The sequence below is a fragment of the Euleptes europaea genome, chromosome 12 (assembly GCF_029931775.1).
Source record: "Euleptes europaea isolate rEulEur1 chromosome 12, rEulEur1.hap1, whole genome shotgun sequence".
In the NCBI taxonomy this organism is placed as follows: Eukaryota; Metazoa; Chordata; class Lepidosauria; order Squamata; family Sphaerodactylidae; genus Euleptes; species Euleptes europaea.
This window is the reverse complement of record NC_079323.1, coordinates 60,420,564-60,446,653: the sequence shown is the minus strand read 5'-3', so window position 1 is coordinate 60,446,653 and position 26,090 is coordinate 60,420,564. Positions and strand designations below refer to the sequence as shown.

At 40.2% G+C, this 26,090-nt stretch overlaps 1 protein-coding gene across 1 annotated transcript in view; it reads right to left on the bottom strand.

The window, feature by feature from the left end:
* DOP1B (DOP1 leucine zipper like protein B) overlaps positions 1-26,090 on the bottom strand; it is an 84,874-nt gene that overhangs the window by 13,103 nt on the left and 45,681 nt on the right. The window contains exons 20-30 of the mRNA XM_056858752.1: positions 24,749-24,934; positions 23,593-23,718; positions 21,824-21,958; positions 19,234-19,289; positions 18,746-18,850; positions 18,598-18,664; positions 18,130-18,274; positions 14,939-15,021; positions 14,152-14,261; positions 13,215-13,361; positions 11,872-11,933 (exon numbers count right to left, since the gene is read on the bottom strand). Of these exons, the coding sequence (XP_056714730.1) occupies positions 11,872-11,933; positions 13,215-13,361; positions 14,152-14,261; positions 14,939-15,021; positions 18,130-18,274; positions 18,598-18,664; positions 18,746-18,850; positions 19,234-19,289; positions 21,824-21,958; positions 23,593-23,718; positions 24,749-24,934 (1,222 nt within the window). The remainder of the gene's footprint in view (positions 1-11,871; positions 11,934-13,214; positions 13,362-14,151; positions 14,262-14,938; positions 15,022-18,129; positions 18,275-18,597; positions 18,665-18,745; positions 18,851-19,233; positions 19,290-21,823; positions 21,959-23,592; positions 23,719-24,748; positions 24,935-26,090) is intronic.

The window sequence follows — 26,090 nt, the reverse complement described above, 5'->3', positions numbered from 1 at the left end:
TCAATCTTCCGCTAGCCAATTAAGGAAGAGGCGTGTTCTGGTGACTGGGGATTCACTACTGAGAGGGGTAGAGTCTAAGGTGTGCCGACCGGACTTGTCGTCTCGAAAGGTCTGCTGTCTACCAGGTGCATGCATTCAGAATGTGACAGAAAGGGTAGGAAGACTCACCAGGCCAACAGATTATTACCCTTTATTGCTCATTCATGCGGGAACAAATGATATTGCCCGACACAGCCCTGAACGTATTAAAAGAGACTATGCGGCTCTGGGTAAGAAGGTGAAGGACTTTGCAGCGAAGGTTGTTTTTTCCTCAGTTCTTTCTGTCTAAGGTCGTGGCTTAGTACGGGAAAGAAGAATACTACATATTAATGACTGGCTGCGTAGATGGTATCGTCAAGAAAGGTTTGGATTTTTGGACCATGGCTTACGCTTTTGTGATGAAGCTCTTCTATTGGGAGATGGTTTGCACCTCACGAGGGTAGGAAAAATGTTTTTGGTGAGAGCCTTGTCAACCTGATAAGGAGGGCTTTAAAATAAATCCTGTGGGGGTGCGAGACAAGAATTTAAAGCCTAGCATGCTGACAATAACTGGAGATGAGGACAATAAAGATTTGCGGGGAGTGCCATGTATGCGAGGAAGCATAAATTTGAGGGTAAGTTCAGAGACGAAAACCTCGGGGCACATAAACCGTGGATTCCGATGTCTGTACACTAATGCGCAGAGTATGGGAAACAAGCAGGAAGAACTTGAAGCCCTAATACAGGAAGGGGATTTTGACCTAATTGGTATTACTGAAACTTGGTGGGATATTACTCACGATTGGAATATTAAGATTGAGGGGTACAACTTGTTTAGAAGAGATAGACAGATAAGGAAGGGGGGAGGAGTAGCACTGTATGTCAAAGATGTGTACACTTGTGAAGAAGTACATGAATCTGAGCATGGTAGTTCAGCTGAGAGTCTATGGGTAAAAATAAAAGGAGCTAGAAATAATCGTGATATTATGGTGGGGGTCTGCTATCGACCACCAAACCAGGCAGAGGTCTTGGATGGACCACTCCTAGACCAGATTACAAAGTTCTCAAAGAGACGGGACCTGGTGGTCATGGGAGATTTTAATTTTAATTAATATCTGTTGGAAGTCCAGCTCTGCTAAAAATGCAAGATCCAATAAATTCCTGACTTGTCTTGCTGACAACTTCCTATTCCAGAAAGTGGATAGGGAAACAAGGGGATCCACTATCTTAGATTTGATTCTCACCAACAGGGAAGAACTGGTTGATGAAGTAGTAGGCACTCTGGGTAGTAGTGACCATGTACTCTTGGATTTACAATATTGAGGAAAGGAAAAACTGTACGTAGTCAGACATATAGGTTGGACTTTAGGAGAGCAAATTTTAACAAACTTAAACTTATGCTGGGTAGAATCCCATGGTCAGAAATACTTAAGGACACTTCCGGGTCGGACGACCCCCCACCGAAAGCGCGGAGCCGCGCTCCTGCTGTTCGCTGCCTCGGGGCGAACAATCAGCCCCGTGAAAATCCGGCAAGCGGCACCCCTCGGTGTAAGAGGGGATGCAGATTCAGGAGCCGGTGGCAGACCTGTCATCCGAGCGATAGCCGCTGAGAAATCGGCGGTGGTTGCTCTGACAGGGTTCCGCTGAAGAGCCGGCGCCATCTTAAAGGCACAGCAGGAGAGAGCGAGGTGGGATCCGATTTTTCATATACTGGGATTATAAAAAACTTTTCTGATTTTTAAAACACTAAACTGGGGTGTGTGGCAGTGTTGCTTCTCAAAGAAATAAACCTGATTCTGTTACGCTCTGTTTTTATGATTTTTGGATTTTTGCCAGTTGAGTGACGCATTTTAAAAATTTCTTGGCAAAGTAAGATTTTTGAAACAACCGAAAGAAGTTGGAGAATAATCAAGTGACATGGAATAAAACATCTGATGTCATAGTGATTGTTTTCTCTAAACTGGATTCTCTCATCTGAAATAACTTTCATGCAATGATTTAAAAGAAACTTTCTGCCCCCCCTTCCCCCTTTTGGATTACAATTCCCAGCTGTTTTTTTTCCTTCAGTTCTCCTAGTTTACCAATGGGAGAAAAAGAGAAGCATACTAAGGACATTCTTAAAGATACAAAGCTGGTGGTACAGCCTCCTCACAGAAGATCCTCTGTGACTCAAATCACAACTAAACAGACAACTTCTCCAGTAGCATCATCATCTGTTACTACTAAGATGCTTCCAAAAGTTAAGCCTGAAGTGACATTGACTTCTGTATTTGAACTTTTAACCAAGACTCATCAAGATGTTGCAGAAATGAAGCAGGAGTTATCCCAGAATACAGCTACTACATCTCAAAACTCAGCTGCAATAGCTGCTCTGCAGGACACAATTTCATCCCTGACTGTCAGACAAGATAGGGTAGAAACCAAGCTTAAAAAAAAAGCACAGGAAACTAAAGAGATCAAGGAGAAGGTGGACACCCTTGAGATGTCAATAGCAGCCTCAACTGACAGGGAAGAGAAACAATTTGACCAAATGGCGATGATTGAGCTTAAGATAAAAGAATCCTCCCTGCGCATTCGTGGGCTGAAAGAAAAGGTTGAAGATCGGGACCTACGTGGGTATCTGACAGTTCTTTTGGCAGATTTTTTACAGGAATCGGAAGATGTTATTGCAGGGATGATTGTGACAGCTTATAGAATAAATTCTGCATATGCAACCAGAAATAAAGTACCGAGGGATTGCCTGCTTCAATTGTTTTCAAGGAGTCATCGAGATTTAATACTCAACAATCATTACAAGACACCACTGAAAGTTCAAGATGAGCCTTTGAGACTGATGAAGGAAATACCTGCAAGACTGCTGAGGAAAAGGAAAGATTTTATGGAAATTGCTCAACGTTTAAGACTCAGTGGAATCCAGTTCAGATGGGAATATCCACAGGGCATTTCTTTCACCTTTAAGGCAAAAAGGTTCAAGTTTACAGAATTGGATAAGGCTGAACAGTTTCTAAGAAGATATGATGCAGAATTGGCTAAACCTGCCAAACCAATCAAACAAGTTCCAACCAGAGAATCTACAGAAGAAGAAAAGGCATCTGAAGCATCTGGTGGTGGAGACCTACCAGTAGATCCATCAGAGGACTCTCCAATTGATGATACTGAAGATTGAATAGATAATAAGGGGGGCGGGGGGCAGTAGATGTTAAAGATGTTATATTTGATTGTGAAGATTATGGGATCTAACTGAATTCTGATATGTTACAGGTTTTATCTTGGAATATTAATGGATTGAACTCTCCTAACAAAAGGAGGAAAGTATTTCACCATCTACAAAAATTAATGCTAATATTATTTGCTTACAGGAAACGCATATACTTCCAAAGGACATATTTAGGTTGGAACAATCAAGGTTGGGTATACTCTTCATGGCATGTAATGAAAGTAGGAAAACTAATGGAATAGCTATGTATATACCTGTCTCATTAGAACCAAAAGTTATTTATCAAGATATAGAGGGAAGAGTTTTGTTGGTGGAAATAACATATGGATTCCAGAAGATATTGTTGGTGGGAATATATGCGCCTAATATAAATCAAAAAGTATTTTATGATAAATTAGCAATGTTATTAGCTGAACATGCTACTGAAAAAATGATATGGATGGGGGATTTTAATGGTATTAAGGTACCTAAGATAGACAGATCTGGGAAAAAGAAAAAAGCAATTAACGAAGGAAAATTACCAGGGATTTTTGATGTTCTTATAGATCACTGGGATATGTTTGATGTCTGGAGATTGACACATGGTAATAAGAAGGGACATACTTTTTTTTCACAGAGACACCTTACATACTCCAGGATAGATATGTTATGGCTATCGAAAGGCCTAGTAGAGAAATCAGAAGACTCAGAGATTTTACCCAGGGTGTTGTCAGACCATAATGCTGTATCAGTTAAAATTAAAATGGGAGATAGAGGATATAAACCCTGGAGAATTAACGATTTCCTTCTAAAAAATATTAAAATAGTTGACAAACTGAAGGTGGAGGTACAAAATTATTTTAAAGAAAATATAGATAAGGGTACTCGTGAAGATATAGTTTGGGATGCTGGTAAGGCAGTTATTAGAGGATTATTAATTCAACAAAATTCAAGATGCTATAGAGAAAGGGAGAAAAAGAAAAAATATATACTAGATGAAATAAAACAGGGGGAACGACATTTAAGCAGATTGAAAGATAAAGTAGCTAAACAGGAACAGCAGGATAAGATTAGAAATTATCAACAGCAATATTAATTTTTAATTGCTGAAGAAATTGAAAGAAAAGTCATGTATAATAAACAAAGATTTTTTGAACATGCTAACAAACCAGGTAAAATGTTAGCATGGCAACTTAAACAAAAAGATAAAAAAATACCAATAACTCAAATTAAGAGGAAGATAACAAGAGTTAAAGAGGAGATATTAGATACATTTGTGAAATTTTATACAGATTTATATAAAAAAAATACAGTCTCAGAGGTAGAAATGGATGTATATCTTACCAAATGGGATTGGGGTAAAATAACACAGGAAAATAAAGATTTTTTGGATTCTCCAATAACTAAAGAGGAATTGGAAGAAGTAATAAATAAAAGCAAATTGAATAAATCTCCTGGACCAGATGGTTTTACCGCATCTTACTATAAAACATTTAAAGAGCAGTTAATCCCTTATCTATTGGAAGTGATGAATTTAGGAATGGCAAAAGGTATTATCCCTCAAACCTGGAAACAAGCAAATATAGCATTAATACCAAAAGTAAACTCTGATCTATTGGAAGTTAAAAACTACAGACCGATTTCACTGTTAAATACTGATTACAAATTATTCGTAGCAATTTTGGCTACTAGATTAAAAAGAGTTTTAAATCAACTAATACATGATCAGGCTAGATTTTTACCAGGAAGATTGATTAGTCAGAATGTAAGGGTGGTAATAGATCTTTTAGAATATGCGGAACAAGATACAACACCAATAGCTTTGATATTTTTGGATGCTGAAAAAGCTTTTGATAATGTTAACTGGCAGTTTATGATTAAGGTATTAGATTTTATGGATTTTGGGGTGAATTTTAAAACTGCTATAAAAGGTATATATACACAACAAACTGCTAATTTGATTATAAATGGGTCATTATCACCAAAGATTGAAATTCAAAGGGGAATGAGACAGGGATGTCCTCTTTCCCCTTTACTGTTTATTTTAGTATTAGAATTATTACTGAACAATTTTAGAAAAACTGATGATGTAGTTGGTGTACGAATAGGGAGAAATCATTATAAACTTAAAAGCATATGCGGATGATTTAGTATGTTTTTTGATTGATCCGATTGAACAGATTGACAGATGGAATAAAATTTTGGAGGTTTATGAAAAGCTTTCAGGTTTTAAAATTAACAAAACTAAAACTAAGATTTTAGTTAAAAATATGACTCTTGCACAACAACAAATATTAATTAAAAAGACGGGATTTAATATTGAAAATAAAGTTAAATATTTAGGTATATGGATATCGAATAACAATCTTAATTTATTTCAGGATAACTATGTAAATCAATGGCAACAGATAAAAAAAGATTTGATAAGTTGGGGAAAAGTGCCACTATCACTGTGGGGAAGAATCTCGGTAATTAAAATGTTATTACCTAAAATGCTTTTCTTGTTTCAAAACCTACCAATCGTGAAAGGTGTACAGATATTTGAAGATTGGAAAAAAGATATTATGAGATTTCTATGGGGCAAAGAAAGACATAGGATTGCATATAACAATTTAATTGAACTAAAGGAAACGGGAGGATTGGGATTACCAGATTTGAAAATGAATTATCAAGCAGCTTGCTGGATTAAAAATTGGATCCTCTTAGATAATCTGAAGTTATTAGAATTAGAAGAATTTAAATTGTGATTTGGGTGGCACCTTATCTATGGTATGAGAAGGAGAAAGTAAATAAAGAATTCAATTCTCATATTATTAGGAAAAACCTATTACAAATATGGAATAAGTATAAATTAGCTTTTGAAAGTAAAACTCCCGGTTGGATAAATCCTATAGAAGCATTTATGAGAAGAGGCGCACATTTAAATTTGGATGGTAATAATTATAGAGAAATGATAGAATATAAAGATGGGATATGGGTATTGAAAACGCGAGAAGAACTTCAGATTAAAGATTGGTTTATGTACTATACATTAAGGGATGTTTTTAGTAAGGATAATAGGTCGGGCTTTAATCAAACCAAATCTAAACTTGAGATTATATTATTCAAGGGTAATAAAGGACTGATAGGTCGGATTTATAAAGAACTTATAGAAATTAATTTAGAACAGGAAAGGATTAAACCAGCGATGTTGAAATGGATGAAAGATTTAGGTTATAATATAGATTTGGAGACTTGGGAAAAGTTGTGGAAAAAGGAGTTTAAGTTTACCATTTCGAATGAAATAAGAGAAAATTTATATAAAATGTTTTATAGATGGTATATAACCCCAGTATTATTAAGTAAAATGAAAAAAGAAGATAAAGCTTTTTGTTGGAAGTGCGGTACGGACATAGGTACATTTATGCACTCTTGGTGGTTTTGTAAAAAAATTAAGAGATTTTGGCGATTAGTTTTGAATGAAACTAATAATTTGATTAAATTAAAAATTAAGAGAGATCCCGCCTTTTGTTTACTGGGTATTCCAAAAAAAGATTTAGATAAAGGTGACAGAGTCATATGTCAATATAGTTTTGCAGCAGCAAGAATTACATTTGCTAAAAAATGGAAGCAAACAAATAAACCTTCAATTAAAGAGTGGAGAGAAAAATTATGGATGTATATGCGGATGGCCAAAATTAGTCTCTTTACATGGTAAAGATATGGAAGAATTTAAATCTACATGGTCAAAGGCCGCCGCATATTGGGATAAATTGGCAAAAACGGATTTTAAAAGTATAGTTAACGAATTATAGTATAATGTGATTTTTAACTAAGGACATAATAATAGAATTTTTGTGTATTGCCATAACATTCCATCGGAAGTCCAATGGTGAAGGGCAATGTGGTAGGGGGTGGATTTGGACCCAGGGCACTAAAGGGTTTTACAAAGAGAAAAATAATAATGTACCAGAAGTCAATTAGTGCTCTGTATATGTATTTTTTCTTCTTTCTTGTGTATTTTATATTTCTTTTTTCTTTTTTTGTATTTTTTGTATGTTTTGTTATAGAAATGCAATAAAAATATTATATAAAAAAGAAATACTTAAGGAGATCAGATCAGATAACCTTTATTGGCATAATAAAATTGATGGTCACAAGGTCAGAGATAAACAGATAATACATATCTAGATTAAAATTGAGTTTGAATCTTAACCTTAACAACTTCTGCCAAAAACTCTGCCACCTTCACCGTAACATCAGTTGTAATGTCGTTCAGCAAGAATTGGCAAGTGGATGTTCTATAAGGGGCCATCCATTTGCTGATTAAGGGTAATATAATTTTTTTACGGGGTTCTTCATGTAAACGACAATCTAAAATAATGTGATGTAGGGTGTATGGCTGGCCCGTTCCGCATGGACATACCCTCTTGTTAAAGGGAGTCTTAGTAAATCTCCCGTATAAAACCTCAGATGGAAAGGAATTGAGTCGAGCTAGCATAAATGCTGTCGGTTGAAGAGGTTCCTCAAGTGTACTAAAATATTGCTGCATCCTTCCGGGTAATATTGACAAACCCATTTTAAGTGGGGAACATACTGGCGGAGTGAGGGGGCGTATTTTCTGATATTCGTGATCTAAGAGTCGTTTGATTATATAAAACGCTGCTTTTTCCTCTAGCATTAATAATTCATCCAGGTTAATTCCAATTTGATTAAGTTTGGCTAAAATTGCCGAGAACCAGGTGGCCCTGTATGGATCCTTCAGAAGATGGAACATCAGATCTTTCAAGTTGGCTCTAAAGGGGATTTTAATCCAGTATTTAAAAGTCAATATCCAGGCTTTTGTCTCTATTAAATTGTGGCCAATTTCTAGAGAGATGGTTGAATACGAGACACATTTTGGGATTCCTAGTATTTGTCTTATAACATTTGCCTGAAGGCTCTCCACATTGCTGTTAAAGGCCCTTATCCAAATTGGAATACCATAGAGTATTTGGCTACATGTTTTGAGGTAAAAAATTTTAATAGCCGCGGTAACGTTCTGATTGCCCTTGGAGAAAAAGAAGTGTTTTAATTGTGCTGTTGAATGTCTAGCCAAATTTAGCACCCTTTTCCTGTGCCCTGTCCAAGATAGACGATAATTGAATGTGATGCCTAAATATTTGTAGTTTTTAACTTGTTCTACTGGGGTGCTATCAACACTCCATTTCACTGGATGCCAGCTTTTTGCAAAGATCATCACTTTGGTTTTAGAGTAATTAAATTGCAATTTATTTTTTGACAATATTGATGGAAAGTTTTGAGATATCTTTGGAGGCCAATCCTTGTATAAGACAGGATGACCGTGTCGTCAGCTTATAGTAGTAATGGAACTGTGCGGTCTCCTAGTTTAGGAGGATGGCCATTGATGGATTGAAAGCTTTGAGGTAGATCGCTCAAGTGTAAGTTAAACAAAAGAGGGGCCAAAACACATCCTTGTTTGACACCCTTGGAGACCGGGATTTTAGAGGTTAAGCATCCCTTGTCTGAGTATTTAATCTGGCAAGAAATATTAGTATATAGTTTTTTTATAAGAAAAAGTAGCTGGAGATCGATTCCAAGGGGCAATAGTTTGTCCCATAGACATTCTCTAGAGATAGAGTCAAATGCCCCCTTTAAATCAATAAAGGCAGCATATAATTTGTTTTTGCCTAATTTGGAGTTATTTTCAGCTAAATGATATAACATTAAACAATGATCTGTTGAAATACTTAAGGAGAAGGGAGTTCAAGAAGGGTGGGAGTTTCTTAAAAATGAAATACTGAAGGCGCAATCACAAACCATTCCTATGAGAAGGAAAAATGGGAGGAGCCTAAAGAGGCTAGGGTGGCTCCATAAACAGCTTTTTAAAGAGTTGAGAAATAAAAAACACTCATTTAGGAAGTGGAAGGAGGGCCTTATAACCAAAAAGAAATATAAACAAATCACTAGTGCTTGTAGGGAGAGTGTTAGGAAAGCTAAAGCTCAGTATGAGCTTAGGCTAGCAAGAGATGCTAAACACAACAAGAAGGGGTTCTTTTCCTGTGCACAGAGTAAGAGTAAGAACAAGGACAAGATAAGCCCACGGCGTGGACCGGAAAGTAAAATTGTAACAGGAGATGAAGAGAGGGCAGAACTCCTCAATTCTTACTTTTCCTCAGTCTTTTCTTGCGAGGGAAATGGTTCTCAACATGGCATAAACAGAACATGTGATGAAGGAAGGGATTTGCAACCTAGAATTGGCATTGGGGTAGTGCACAAACATCTGGGTTCTTTAAATGAAACAAACTCCTCGGGGCCAGATGAATTGCATCCAAGGATACTCAAAGAACTTGCAGATGTAATTTCTGAGCCTCTGTCCATTATTTTTGAAAAGTCTTGGCAAACAGGTGAGGTGCCAGAAGATTGGAGGCGGGCAAATGTTGTCCCCATCTTCAAGAAGGGGAAAAAGGAGGATCCAGGTAACTACCGACACATCAGCTTGACGTCTATACTGGGAAAAGTTTTTGAAGCATTTCTTGAGCATTTAGAAAGGATGGATCTGATCACTAAGAGCAGGTATGGGTTTCTCAAGAATAAGTCTTGTCAGACTAACCTTATCTCCTTTTTTGAGAAAGTTACTACCTTGCTGGATCAGGGGAATGCTGTAATAGTTTATCTAGATTTTAGTAAGGCTTTTATAAGGTTCCACATAGTATTCTAGTTGACAAATTAGGAAAATGTGGTTTAGATCCTATTATTGTTAGGTGGATCTGCAACTGGTTGACAGATCATACCCAAAGAGTGCTTGTTAATGGTTCCTCATCCACTTGGAGAGAAGTGACTAGTGGAGTTCCTCAGGGATCTGTGCTGGGCCCTGTGTTGTTCAACATCTTTATAAATGATTTGGATGAAGGAATAGAGGAGATGCTTATTAAATTTGCAGATTATACTAAATTGGGAGGGGTAGCAAATACGGTAGAAGACAGAGCCAAGATACAGGATGATCTTGACAGGCTGGAGAATTGGGATAGAACTAATAAAATGCACTTCAACAAAGACAAATGTAGGAAAAATCCAATGCATAATTATAGGATGGGGGAGACTTGTCTGAGCAGTAGTGTGCGTGAAAAGGATCTTGGGGTCTTAGTAGACCAAACACTGAACATGAGTCAGCAGTGTGATGCGTTAGCTAAAAAGGCAAATGCAGTCTTGGGCTGCATCAACAGACGTATAGTGTCCAGATCACGCGAAGTGATGGTATCGCTTTACTCTGCTCTGGTTAGACCTCACCTAGAGTACTGTGTTCAGTTTTGGGCACCTCCATTTAAGAAAGATGTAGACAAGCTGGAACGTGTCCAGAGGAGGGTGTGAGGACTTTGGACCGGGGTCCGGGAGTCCGCTCTCGTTGAGGCCCTCGCTATCCGGTCGAGAGGAGCTTCCTCGGCCTCAGACCACTCAGCAGGCGAGTCTGAGCTGTCCTCGCCTGCTGTGTCGGCCAGCGTGGTAGTTTGCAGAGCTTGCACCAGCCCTGCAGCACACCCAACACTGGCTTTCTCACTCCTCCTCGGCCTCCGCTCCCTCTCTCCTTATATCCCCCAGCCCCGTCCTTCCCCTATCTTATAAGGAGAGTTAGCCTACTTCCGGCTCCACCCCTCTCCTTTCCTTCCTCCCGTGTGGGACGGGGAGCTTGGAGGTTGCTCCTCCGCGCTCTCCCCCCGCCCGGTGGTTTCGGCTGCCCTTGGCCCCCTTGCCGGGACCCGCCTCCTCCTCCCGGTCTGGGCGCAGCCCGTTCCCCGCGCTCCCGTCTGCCCCCTTCCCAAGGCCGGAACGGCCAGCCGGCAGGGGTCCCAGCGACGGCTCGCTTCCCCGCCTCTTCTCTGCCCGCCGGGGCCGCCGCTGCTGCGTCCGGCCGGGCTGAGGCGCCGGGACCGCCTGCGGTCGCCACTCGTGCGCCGCCCCTCAGGGCCTTGACTCGCCCCCCCCCGAAGCGGCCCTCGTGGGCCCGAGCCGCCGGCCCGGTCCCGTGGCTTGCCGGGACCCCCCGCGCCGCGCTCCGCCCACCGCCGGACCGGAGGTGAGTGCGGACGGGGGGGCCCCGCTGGAGGGTCTCTGGGGTGAGTCCTGGGTTGGCTCTGAGCCCGCCCCAGGACAGAGGGCAACAAAGATGGTGAGGGGTCTGGAGACCAAGTCCTATGAGGAAAGGTTGAAGGAGCTGGGTATGTTTAGCCTGAAGAGAAGAAGACTGAGAGGGGATATGATAACCATCTTCAAGTACTTGAGGGGCTGTCATATAGAGGAGGGTGCCGAGTTGTTTTCTGTTGCCCAAGAAGGTGGGACCAGAACCAACGGGTTGAAATTAAATTAAAAGAGTTTCCGTCTAGACATTAGGAAGAATTTTCTAACAGTTAGAGCGGTTCCTCAGTGGAACAGGCTTCCTCAGGAGGTGGTAAGCTCTCCTTCCCTGGAGGTTTTTAAGAAGAGGTTAGATGGCCATCTGTCAGCAATGCTGATTCTGTGACCTTTGGCAGATGATGAGAGGGAGGGCATCTTGGCCATCTTCTGGTCACTGGGAGTGTGGGAGGGGAAGGTAGTTGTGAATTTCCTGCGTTGTGCAGGGGGTTGGACTAGATGACCCTGGTGGTCCGTTCCAACTGTATGATTCTATGGTGAATACTTACTCATCAAGTCTTTAAACATCGTTTTTTCATGTGTAAGAAAGTGATCAATAATGGATCGCCAACTGCAGGGCAAGACAAATCAAGCAAAAATTAGTGTAATCAAGTTTCAACTTTGTCACCTTTTATTTCATGAATGCTTGACCCAAGATAAAATTTCTATAACCTAAGTCACTTCAATACTGTAGGCAAGTTTCACAAATCTGACATATAGTGACTGGACAGACAACTGCATCTGTCACTTGGAAAACCACATATACCATTTGCACATTTTCCTACACCAAACAAGCTACTTCTGTTTAGACCATTTTGACTTGTATAAAGCAGCCATGAAAGAGAACCAATTAACATTTCTATCAAATCTTATCATTTTAAACAGTTGTGGGGTTGCTCCATTCGATGGACTGGGGAAGGAACTTGTGGAAACAGATTTTCTCTGCATTTTCCCCTGACTGTCACTACTAAGAGCTCCTCCATCCCCGCCTGAATGGACAAAACTGGCTCCCGTTGCACAATTGGAGCAAGATAGGATCATTCTACTGAAGTGCATAGGGGATAATTCTGCTGAATTGCCCAGACTTTTTGCACATTTCTGTGCTGCGCAGCACATCAATCAGAAAAGTCTCCTGACACCTTGGGGGGTGGGGGAACACTCAGAGGAAGATGGAAGGCAACTGAAATCTGCTTTGATGAGCTCCTTCCATTTGTAGAACTTTGAATCCAACCAAAATCTCAGCAAGAACAGATGCTAAATATTCCTTGCCAGAACCACAAATATAGTTTACTAGTCTCATATGAGGATTGAATAAACCCCAAATTAAATAATCAAATAAAAAACCTTGATGCTTTCATTGATCATGATGCAAGCTTCAAAGAAGAAAAATCTACACTTCATTATGTTTCTTTTTGAAGTTATGTTCCTGTACTGCCAAAAGATTCCAGGAACAAAATAATTTAAAAAACTGAGAAAATGTAACTGCCAATTTCATCCTACGTACACATTTTATTTTTCCATTCAGTGCATTTGGGGATAAAATGACTAACACCATCTAAATATACACTGCAATTAATTTTTTTTTGGGGGGTGGGGGCATGGAACACTACAAGACAATTGTCCCCATTAAAAGTTGAATATGCAGAGTATGGAATTGTAGGAGTTAGGATAAAACCCATTCTTTAATTAAACTAAATATTTTACTGAATAAGACTATTGGCAAATTACTTATTCTATAGAGAGATTCCAAATTCAAAATACCTTACAGCTTCATTAGAACACACTAGATTTTGCTACTAAGCTTATTAAGAACAAAACATACAAACAAAATTGCCCCAATTATATTTCTTACTGAATGCATGAAGTGTCCATCTGGAAAAAAGCTGGATCCATATATAGTTCTAGAACATCTTTCTTCCATGCTCGCTTGGTATAGGCATAACCACTTAGGGAACTAAGCAATTGAGAACTAGCACGAAAGCTAGGAAGATTGTAGGCACTGTCAACAAAAATATATACAATACACAGATGACACGCTTCTCCAAAATATATGCTTCACATGCTCTAGAAAATTCTAGGCCTTGCAGCAACATTCCATTTGACATTTTTGATTAGAGATTTCTTTGAACACTTGCAGGTTAGTTGCAAAAAAAATTAATGTACCTGGCAAGGGAATTTAAACTAATGTTACAATAATTTTGTTAGTTTACTAAGGGTGTGAACAAACAATGGGGTGGGAGCGAGAGGGAGGGGAATGGAAATTTACAGTAGTAATAGGGTTATTTGTTCTTTTTATTGTTCATACTGTTAAATGAAAAATAAAGTTACAAAAATTAATGCATTGTTTTCTTAAAGATGAAGCTGCATTCAGTTAAATTAAGAATACTATGGATTCATCATACCCAATAAATATTTAGCATTCATAGCCTTTGAAAATAAGCTATTGCCTTGATGAATTATGTAAGGAATTATTGAACAAAGAACCAGATCTTAGTCCAGACTCCAGTACTGTCAACTTTGACTAGAGAGAGGTACCTGTAAGGCACAGGATTTCTCCCTGTTTTTCCTCATTTCTTTTACTGCAGACATTATTGCTATACTGTCCAAATATCCTTTATATCATTCAATGGGTAGGACTAGGGGAAAAGGACAATTATTATACACATGATGTGACTCTCTGGTTATGCAAAATGTGGCAGAAGGCAATACAGCACAGGGGTGGCTTAAAAGATGTTCACAGATATATACCGGAGTGTATTACAAGTGATTTACAAGAATAAGCTATTTACCTGTGATTGCGTAAATAAGGAAACACGTAATAAAGCAATCGTGAGATTAACGGCACTGCCTTCTCTTTCTCATCACTACGATAAACCATATCCAGGAGAGAAGCGACAACCTATAGAAACAGTGTTCCATATTAATGAATAGCCCTCACTTATTACAGGAGTTAGCTAGCTGAGAATAACTAGTGAATGGTTTATGTACTTTCCTTAATTAGATTTGAATTTTACATTGTTATATTTCACCCTGTACTCATTATATTTCATGGCCTCTTGATCCTATGTTTGTTTGTTTCATACATTAAAGGTCTGCCTGTGAGGAGTCACTACACTGCATCTGAAGAAGTGGGTTCTAGTCCATGAAAACGTCAAACTGTGTTAATCTTTAAAATGACAATATAAACCATATAACTGTTACCTTTTAGTTTTAAATTTCTTATTTTTATTTTTTCTTAAACCTTTTCCTTTCTTCCTTAGTTTTAAATAGAATTGGTACTGATTTTTTGAAAAAAATTACCAAAAATACACAAAATCTAAGACAGTACCCAGAAATGAGAAAATACAATTAAAGTGTGGGCATACAGCATGAAATATGTGACTCTGAAAACTGGAAAAATGCCATATTTTCAATATACTATGCCAATTTAAAACACCCCAAAATGTTACATCCTATGCCTATTTAGTTTCATTAAAATTTAGCCATGGATGCAAATGCGGCATCTGCACTGCTGGCTACAGAAGAGGGCAGAAGCCCTGCAAGCTCCTGGAGCTCCATTTGCCCAGCAGGACTCACCTCTGCAAGGAGAGAGAGGGCTTGAACACTGTACACAGATGGAGCAGAGGCAGAGACCATTGAGGAAGGGACAGCTGAAGCATCTGTAGAAGAAGTGGCATATTAGTGTTTCTATTTGGTGGGAGGCCATGCTGAATTTTCACTAAAATAGCAGACAGAAACAAAAGTATAAATAGAGTTCATTTATACATATAACAGAATAATGGTTTCTGTATGGTTAATACAGATTCCGTGGACTGCCCAAAAAACAAATCAGTGGGTTATAGATCAAATCAAGCCTGAACTGACCCTAGAAGCTAAAATGACTAAACTGAGGCTATCGTATTTTGGTCACGTCATGAGACAAGAGTCACTGGAAAAGACAGTCATGCTAGGAAAAGTTGAGGGCAGCAGGAAAAGAGGAAGACCCAACAAGAGATGGATTGACTCAATAAAGGAAGCCACAGCCTTCTATTTGCAAGATCTGAGCAAGGCTGTCAAAGATAGGACATTTTAGAGGACTTTCATTCATAGGGTCGCCATGAGTCGGAAGCGACTTGACTGCATTTAACACACACATGGTTAATAAGCTTAATGATTTCAGATAGGTACATAAGTGTAATGGTTCTAGATAAGAGTACAGTTCTTGTTTCTCTAAAGTTCCTTAAACAGACCTAGCCACAAAGGTTTATTTTTCTCACCCGCCACAAAGGCGGTTACCGCACTTGTATTCCCAGCGATGTATTAAGAGTTTGAATATGTTATAAAAAATACTGTTCGCACTTTCTATGTATTCCCACCGTTGTATTAAGAGTTTGAAAACGTTATAAAAAATACTGTTTGCACTTTGTTTGGCCCCTTTAACTGTGAAAACGTCTTCCAACATTTATAAGCTGTGGTATCCAAAAACCCTTTTAAAGCGATGTTTTTTATAACATTTTCAAACTCTTAATACATCGCTGGGAATACAAAGTGCGGTAACCCCCTTAGGCTAACAACTTGTACAAAGCTTAATTTTCTAACTTGCCACTTAGGCTCTTAGCCTCCACACAGACTTATTTTCCTCACTTGCCACTTAAGCTCATAACCTCCACTCAGATCACAGACTTATCTCACAGCAGATTAGGAGAAAAACCTCCTTTTGTTTTTACATCTCAAGGACCTTAAGTACTGAGTGATAAACAGGAACCACAGCATGAAAGGCCATTTAACACCTTGGAAGGCAGCAAGAAGACATCAACACAGGCTCCTTTGAAACCTCCCTGAACTCACTCCTTTTGGCTAATATACAATGACCTAGGTTTGCAAGTTAAAACAAAGCCATTTGCATCTCACTTGCAGATGCAATTATAGACAGCACAATTATCTGCCAGGTAGGCCCATTACCCCATCTCCTGAGCATTAATTGCCCATTAAGCCAAGACAACACCTGCCCCAGGTGGTCTTTTCATAAATTTTCAGACACACTTGCCTAATAGTTCAGCCCTGTTAGCTAATCACAGCCTGGATCCTGACCCCTGCACCTATAGTCTCAGATCCTCACTTGCACCAATTAGAGTGAAGACTTGAATCCACCAATGGACACCTCAGTTTTACTCGCTTGGTCCAATAGGGTCACAAGTGCCAAATATGGCCAGGCTTCACCATTAAATCCCAGATAAACTCATGTCCATAAGTACAGCATACCATCTACTATAACTTTGGAGACAGCCTGCTCCAGCCATCTTCCACTGCTACAACAAAGGAACCTCTCATTGGCCATTCACGCATGACTAGGATGTCATTGGTTTGTCCCTCTCATAGAATCATAGAGTTGGAAGGGACCACCAGGGTCATCAAGTCCAACCCCCTGAATAATGCAGGAAATTCACAACTACCTCCCCCCCACACCTAGTGACCAGAAGATGGCCAAGATGCCTTTCCTCTCATGTCTCACACTTTTCTATCCCGAGATTAAAAAAAATGAACGAATGAGATGGACAAACAAAAATGAATGCATGAGTCGGACAAACAAGAGTCAGGCGGCAGGAAGAAGAAAGCGCTATCAACCCTGCGGCGCGCACACACACACACCGCGTACACCCCAACCCTGGCAGGCAAGGGCTGGCTTACATCTTCATCCTGGCACTCACTCTGCCTCGCCTGGTACTGAAGCGGGGCCGGGAGGTGTCGAAGCCGTGGGCAGGGAGAAGAAGGCCCCAGCAGATGTCTGGCTTTGGGGCGACGGGGAAAGACCGGTGGAGGAGGAGAGAGAGGGATGGAGCCAGGCTCACTTGCGGCTCCCCCTCAGCGCAATTTCTGTCCTTTGGTCCCCCAAGAGGGAAATGGGAGGAGTGGAAGGGGAAAGCGGAAGGGGCAGGAAGGAAGGGGAGTCAACCTGCATGATGAAACGCAGTTGCAGCGAATATTTTTTAATCGAGACAACACAGGGATTGGAAAACCAGGGAAAGTATTGTGCCAGAAGAGGGTTGGTCCCGCAGACGGGAGACCACCATGCATTTTCACAACGGAGATTCGCTATGTTCACGGGAGAAACACAACCACGGTCGAGACAGGCAGAGTATGACTCATTCTCTCCCCCCTTTTGCTTTCCTTCTCAATTTCAACCTATTTTGTCTTTTTACCCTGATTACCTTTCTCTTACCATCTTCTTTTCTGGTTTAAGATCAATCTGCCTTCCAGCCAACTGGTCTCTCCCCATAGAAACCTTCTAAGGGAATCCTTTCCTTCTTACTGAAGCTCCATCCCATTTTCCCTACCACACCTTTTGACCCTTTCTCTAGGGTGGATTGCTCTGGAATAGTCTTATGGGAGGAATACAATTTGCTACAATGCAATATTAATCCTAGTGTGTAGTAACACAACTACACACTAGGATTGGGTGATTTTTCTTACTTCATTGGTTTTGTGATATTCATGCTCATTGCCATGTCTTTCCATCTGATCCTAGTTTCTAATCTGCATCTTGTTAGGATAATAAAAATTTTGCTGATTGCGTGCTTTTTCTTCCATTATTTCTTGTACAGATGATTTACTATGTGGATCTGGGAAATTGTGCAAACAATAGACTGGACAATTCCAATCTTGCCCCAGTACTCTGTGCTCTAACTGTACATGTGTAAGGAGATCCTCTGATGTGACAGGCTTGGCACAGGGACTGATCTGATCACTAGCTGCATTTGTTCACTAGTTCGTCCAAATAATTATCTTACCACACATTTCATCTTCAACCTTAGATTCATCTAAAGAGATCTGGGGCTGTGCTTTTACTTCAAGGTTCCTGCTCAGCCAGCTAGTTTGTTCCAAGGAAGAACCAGCAATGTTCCCCACAGCTTCCAAGATTTTCTGGGTCACCTCCTGATCAAATAAATGAAACTGATTAAGAAGAAAGCATTCATAAATGGACTACACATAACAAGTTTTGTTTTACATAAGTGGGTGTTATTTGTTTTATTGTAATAAAGGAGACAAGCTGCAAAACCCACAGTCACGGCTTTATTTATTCAGTTAGTTCGATTTATATACTGCTCTCTGTCTCGGCCTAGGCCGGGCTCAGAGCGGTTAACATCAAGTCAATAAAACAATAGAGTAAAACCACATGTATAAATATATACTTTGAATTAAAACCAATTACTATTACGGGCCGTGGAGGAAGACATTGAGTATATGCCATGGAGTACCTGTAGATCTTTCTGATCCTTCTTATTTTCCTGGGTTGGAGTTCTAGTTACAAAATCATTCAGAGTGCTGTGGAAGAATAAACGAAAATTAGCATCTTAACTATTGTAGTTATCAGTACATATTTTACAGCAATTGTTGTGACCATACCTGAGCAACAAGAAGTACCCAGGTGCAGCCAAATTTAATTGTACTGATTCTTTCAGCACTCCTAACAAGGACTGGAAGTTCTCCTGCAAAGCTGAGGCTGGAAGTCTGCAAGAAACCTGCAAGTCAGTAATTTCTCACAAAAGCCACACGTATATGAAAAACAATAGAACATTTAATTGTCTGTCACTGAGTATCTTAGTAAAACAAGAGATTAAAAAAGATACACTCTTAATTTGTTAATAATAGGCTGCATTGTGGAGTATTCATATGAACTACTGCAACTTTTTGCAGCTATCTTCAATTTGATAATCACACACACACAAGCTAAAAGTTCAACAATAAATGGAATGTTGTTATGATTAGCATGGCAAAATAAATTTAATGTCTATATGATTATAGAATTGTAGATTAATTTGTAAAATTCTGTATTCAATTTTTTTTTACTGATTACATTTTTTAGTAAAAAAGAAAACAGAAAACTCATTTACCTTTGTATGAAAGCACTGCAGAATTGGAGCACAGGGATATCTACTAGAGAAGATTTCTGTAAAAGAACAAAAGCTTCAAAGTAATTCCTATACCTTATTATAAAAATATATGCAAATTCAATAAGCAATGCATAAATCCTGACTAAAAAAAGAATCCAGTCCTATTGAACTCAATGAGGCTTTTGTAAGAAACTAGGAGGAGTTCTGAACTTATGGCTTTCTGATTGTATGGTGTTTTTTTAAAAAAAACAAAAACCCTGCTTGAACTTAAGTTTTATTCTGACCAACATGTAATGCTAGCTTTCACCCAGTGTAACTGAATGTATAATTATCAGCTGATCCTAGTTTTATGGAATGTGCTAAGTTGAAAGCATGAATGTGCAGGCTGAGCATGTCTGAGGGTGACTGTGACCACTGTGAAGGCTGTGTGAAGATAAGCGACAACAAGCAAACAAGTCTGCTCCATTGTTTCCAGCAACCACAAGCCACAAAGCAGAAGATTCTTATCCCTGTTCAGAGGGAACATAAAGGGATGTGAGTTCTTTCCCCAGATCTGCCCTGCTACATTGGTAGATTCGCTACAGTACTGGGAACCTCTGACCAAGATACTGAAGATGCCCCTGAGCGAGGGCCCTCCAAGTTTCCAGAATTAACCGATCTCACCTTGCCCATAAGAAAAGGAGAGGTTTTCACCACAGAAGGCCATTCTCTCAAGAACCCCCACCTGGATTTGGCTGATTCCTACCCCTTTCCTGTGAAGGAGGCGGGTATAAACCTCATAGGTCCTGAGACACAAAATAGTATAAAACCCAACAAAGGGAAAGGGCGAGGCAGAACCTCCTTCACCAGCTGTCCAGATCTTCCTAGTCAAATTGTACCAGCTGCATCTAAAGACGGTCTAGGTATGTATGCGTGAAATACAATGATTTGCCTGGTGTGAGCTCAATAAATGTGACTTCTGTATTAAAGAACTTACTGCCTGGCTTTCTCTTTTTTTCCCTCTCTCACTTCTGGGGAAAAGTCCTGTTGGGTCAGCTCATTTGCACTGGACCTGGGCTCTTTTTGGCCCTCACACTTCAATCTCAAGTAAACTGGTTTAGGATTGGTATGTTATATTTAATGAGAGCTGTTTTCAATCTTTTTCCCCAAAGGCTGATTACAAAAATCAGGAACAAATGAAGTTGGTTCTATCGAATGCAGGAAAGTATGAGTTGCAGCCAACATGGTTACCCCTCATGGGATTTCCAAGGCAAGAAATGTTCAGATATGGTTTGCCACTGCCTGCCTCCGCACAGCAACCCTGGACTTCACTGGTGGTCTCCCATCCAAGTACTAACAAGCGCTGATCCTCCTTAGCTTCTGAGGTCTGATGAGCTCAGGCTTACCTGGGCCATCCAGGTCAGATTTTAGCTACACCCTTTTATATGCTACAGTATACAACCCTCAAGAACTTGCACAAGTGCATGAAACCTTGAATATCCTATATTGTGCTCATATGACCTTTTTTAATTGATGAGTGCCTAGGTGTACCAAATACTGTTCCCTGCCTGTCCTCAGGCCCTTTCAAGTAGAAATGAAATGGAAGCTCCTAGCTGAAACTTAGATTTTAAGACAAGTGGTAACCTTATTCAGACCAGAAGTTAAGCACACAAGGAAAAGAGACTTAACACACACCCCATGCTATTTTCATGACCTGAAAAGGGCCCAGGTAACCACTATTTGTTTTATTGGGGAAAACCACACATACCAATGGGCTACATGCAAGTTTCCCCAACCGGGTGGCTCCCAAGGCTCTTTCAAGTAGGGATAACAGTACACATGAAAAGCTTAAGTCCCCTCTCTCCACAGCCCCCCCAGTCTGAATGGGCCTTCACATGCCTGAAAATTTAAGCTTCAACTGAGAATTCCCAGAAAAAAATAATCACATAGCCAGGCAATGTACTCAAGAGTTCCCTTTCAACTTGCTTAAGCTCTTCATCAACTACTTCATGAATAATCTAATCAATTTATGGAATTCTCTTTTCCGAACGGGAGGCTTTGTTGGCTTGCCCTGGGATGTTTTCCAGGCCATCATGGTTATGTTTTTAATGGCATTTGCTGGATTAATAAATGAATCTGAGGCCGTCATGGTGCCCACTGGGGAAAAAAGGATCTCGCAGGCCTCAGAATGGGGAAGGAGGGAGTTGTGCCACCTTATTCCTCCTTTCCCTGGCTGGACAAGGCCTCGTTGCTCCTTGGGCCTACCAGCGCTGGCTTTCTCCCTGGCCTGCTAATGGGACCCCTGGGCTGTTTTCAGGAAGGCTGCCTCCATCGGGTGAGTGTGCCCAGCTACCTACTCGGTCTGGGGGTGGAGATAGGGGAGGGCTGTCCATTGTGCCCTTAGGCAGTCTGGAGACAGCACAGGGCCCATCATCAAGATGGGCCGGGCTGCTGACTCTGGATACCAGATAAGCCTGCTCTCAGAGGTATATCTTTTTTTGACACAAGATTAAATAAATATTGTTTTGTCTGCCTAAATTTCGGAGAAGAGTGATTGCAATTGCAACTCATTACCTCAGATTAATTAGATATCAGTAAAATGAACTATTACCTCTTCACCTTTGATCTGTGATGGCTTCTTGACAACTTCTTTTACAAGATGCAATATAGTGTCAGTCTTCAGAGTACTGAGCGCACAAACTAGGTCAACTAGTATAAGCTGAGGTGTTCTCGGTTCAGAAGGAATCTGTAACAAAAGGTATTAGGAAGCATTAAAAGAACGCCTTACACACAGAGCTATAATGTGCAGTTTTAGGAATAATCACTCAATGCTGTATATGCTGTAGGTACACTATGAGAAGAAACCAGAAATATCAGTTTCCGGTCTTGAAAGAATCTAGCAAAAAATTTATAGAACATTTGAAGAAACAAATCCATGCCAAAAAAATCCTCAAATGAGCAAGCTGGTAAGAGTCAATATTAGCATTCAGAGACATGACTCAGTGGACTATGGGTTTTCTAAAAGCAGTCATCAGAGTATCAGTGGCTCCTTATTCTGCAGCAACTTCTTTTGACAATTAGGGTGGAAAGTTTTAATCAGTTGAATCAGCATAACATTCAGTCACAGTAGTTCATTTGAACAAGGAATGGTAATTTCCAATTAAAAAAAAGCAAAGGCTGTATTTTCTTCAGTATTTCAAAAGGACAACAAGATCTGGATAATATACATATGTATTTGAATATAATTATTTAGTTACATAGCAGATTATTATAACAGGAATAGGGGCTCACCCCTCCATTGGCCAGACCCTCTTGACAAGAGCCCACAGTGGTCTCAGAATCAAGAGGGGAAGGGGTTCTTTGTCACGGTGTTCCCCCTCCACTTGCCAGCTCTCTCCTACACAGCCTGAGGGTCCTCCTTGAAAGACCTCCTGAGCCCTTCTGAAGGCAGCTTGTCAAGCCACCCTTGCCTCCTGGCTACTTCTGACCTCTTGCTCATTTCTCTTCATTAGAGCTGTTCTGGCTAATTCTACAGCCTGCTTCCCTCTGAACTGGTCTGGGATGCTGCCTAACAGCTGCTGAGGCAGTGTCCTTAAAAGAGGAGTGGTTCCATGACCTCTTCCTCACCCTGCAGTAGCTCCTGAGGAAGTCTAGGGATTCTTCTGTTCCCAGAAATGAACAACTAGAAAAACGGAACTCACATTATAAAATGTCAGAATATGAATATTTAATTTCCATGCAAATTAAATACATTAGCATTAACAAGGCTCCCCAAACATTACCAGCACCATGGCTTGGTTCAACAGTTAATAGCTTTCTGCTTTTTCCTTCCTGTTTATTTATTTAAAACATTTTAATGCTGCCTTCCACCCGATTAGGGTCCCCTCTGTGCACCTTTTCCAGTAACAACAACACACAAAAACCAGTCCTGAACTCATTTATGAGGACATCTCATCAAATTTTAATGCAACTTTCCTGCAAGTGTGCTTAGGGAGATCCAGTTATTTGGCATGTGCCAGTGTGGTGCCTGTGCTACTTCAGAGAAACTTGGACTTTACTTCAAGAAAGGTAAAGTCATACATGTTTGCCTGCTTATGTAAAACCCCAAAAGACACTCAGAATGAACAGTTGTGCATTTAAAACTGCAAACTCATTCATTACACAGATAATGCACGCAATGCTCTTTGAGAACACAGAACTGGGGTCTTGCTGAAACTTGCACAAGTGAAAATTCTAGCCGTCCTACAATCTGGTAAATGGCACAGTCCTCCAAAACTCCCAACGTCCTCCCTTGCTCAGCTCCCATTCAAACATAGTAGGCAATGAACCTACCTTAATAGATAATTATAACATCAATATTATCATAAAGTTTTATTTTACCTTTGTTTTACTGTGATGCTTATGAGATTTTTTGCTGCTCCACACTGCTGCTACAGCAGCAATCAGCTGCATGCCAAGCTGCCCAGTCAGGGGATTTAAAAACTCCAGGATTTTACTCTTTAAAGTCTATTAAAAACAAAACATGTCTACCATTTCTTCTAAATTGAATTCAGATTAGTTTCAACCATTATACATAGCTACAAATCTGGATTCTTTGTTCACATTATATTACTAATTTTTACAGAATAAAAGGTTTAGCAAAGGAAATTATTTCTTCTCCAGGTAGCCTCCTCAAACATAGAACAGAAGCAAAGGAAAAATGTAGCACAAGGTTATTCGGGATTTTGCAGATGCTTAACAAACTGCTACAGGTCATGTTAGGAATATACATTTAAGTCCAGAGTCCATTTGTCCAGCTGCCCCACCCCAATCCCAGGCACCCTTAATCACTCAATTGGATTGACTAAATTTAGTTGAAGAGATACTGATGAAGTTTATACTCCTTTGCCTTGGTATATAAGCCCAGCTTCCTAGCTGCTGTATCCTTCTTTTTCTAGAGAAGATTTCCCCCCTCCCTGTTGCTGAGGAACAATACAATGACTACAGGAGATAGCTGAGAGGAGAGAAAATTGTAGTAGACCTCATCACTGCCTTTATTTATTTTTCTGCTTCCTCACTCTGGTCTGGTGCATTGCTCTCCGGGAATTGTTCTCAGAACCCCTGAATTTACTGGCTGGGGGCGGGGGAGTGCAGAAATAAAGGAAGATGAGGTGGGGGGGGGGAGCTCACACATCTCAAGCTAGGGCCTGAATTTGCCCTCACCAAGGCACTGTGACTGGGATCCCAGACTTTCACTCCAATGTCTAGCACTAGTTTAACAAGGAAGCAATCCCTTAAGTGCCAAAACTATAATAGAAAAGCAACTTGCATGAATTTGTGAGCAAATATGAGAGAATATTCTAAGGACAAGGAAGTGAAATGTTCAAACAGAGATATTCAAAACAAAGTGAAAGTTACATTGATCCAAATCCTAAGCAAGTACTGTTTTGGCACTAATACAGTTACGTTTAGAAACTGTTGAGACTAGTTTTTTAATGGCACCCTCCCCCCTCAAATATTACTGAGCAATAATCAAGCTTAATCAAAGGCTTCATACTTTTGTTGATTTAAAGTACACTGAAGCAGAGCCTTTTATTCCAAGACAGTCAGATGGTCTTTTCTGAGCCTCTTCCTTTTTTATGACACCCCAAAGGAGGGACATGGTATTGATGATACTGGGCAGCTCTTCCAAAATGGCATTCTTGGCATTCCTTAGGTTTGTAGGGTCAGCACTCAGTGGTGACTAGGAAGACAAAAATTCTTATTATAGATTGCAAAACACAGGGAACAATCACCATATCCAAACTGTCTAAGGTGTGACATATTATACTGACGAAAGGGGGTTACAAAGGAACTGGAAACTGCAGCAAAAAAAAGGAAGGCAATATGTACTATAAACACTGCAATAAGGTTTTTCACCCTTACAAATGGCCACTGTTTATCACATGCATACCATCCCTTCAAGGAGTGCAAAGTGGTAAAATAAAAATGGAGCCTTGGACACTTACCGTAGAGGCTCATTCTCTTCTGAGGCGAAGGGCATCCTGAGAATTGGGTTGTTTTCCCTCTCCATCGGGTAGGCAGGACCAAAGACCTTGACTTCCTGTCTCTATTGGCGGGAAAACAGCCTGCAGGAAGCCAGTTACCGTCTAGCCTAGCTACATAAATGGTACTAGAGACAGACTTACGAGAACAATGTATAAACTGATATACTGATGAAATAACATGGAAGTCCCTTGAACATACAATTTAGACTTTCTGTTAGCATAAACTTAGACATTCTGATAACGCAAACTATTCAAATGGCAACTGTAATTAAACGTCAAAATTCAGATTAGGGTGGGCAGGATGCCCTTCGCCTCAGAAGAGAATGAGCCTCTACGGTAAGTGTCCAAGGCTCCATTCTCCCCTGAGGCAAGGGCATCCTGAGAATTGGGACTTTACAGAGCTCCCCTGTGGGTGGGTAACTTATTATTCTACCACATTTTGTAATACCCTACGGCCAAAAGCCGCTTGAGCTGAGGACCATACATTAATTTTATAGTGTTTTACAAAGGTTGACACCAATGACCATGTGGCAGCCCGACATATCTCTTCTACAGGGGCCTGTTTATCAAAGGCTGCTGTTGTTGCCATGCTACGGAGTGAATGTGCTGTGATTCCCCCTGGCACTGGGGTACCAGTTGACTTGTATGCCTCCGAAATGCACTGTCTGATGGTATAACTAATGGCCGCTGCTGACATCCTTTTACCTTTGGAAGGGTTTGATATTCCTATAAACATAAAGTCTGTTTGTCTAAATTCTTTTGTACGGTCGATGAATATACGGATAGCTCTCCTCAGGTCCAGAGAATGCCACGATTTTTCCCTGGTACCTGATGGATTGGGACAGAAAGAGG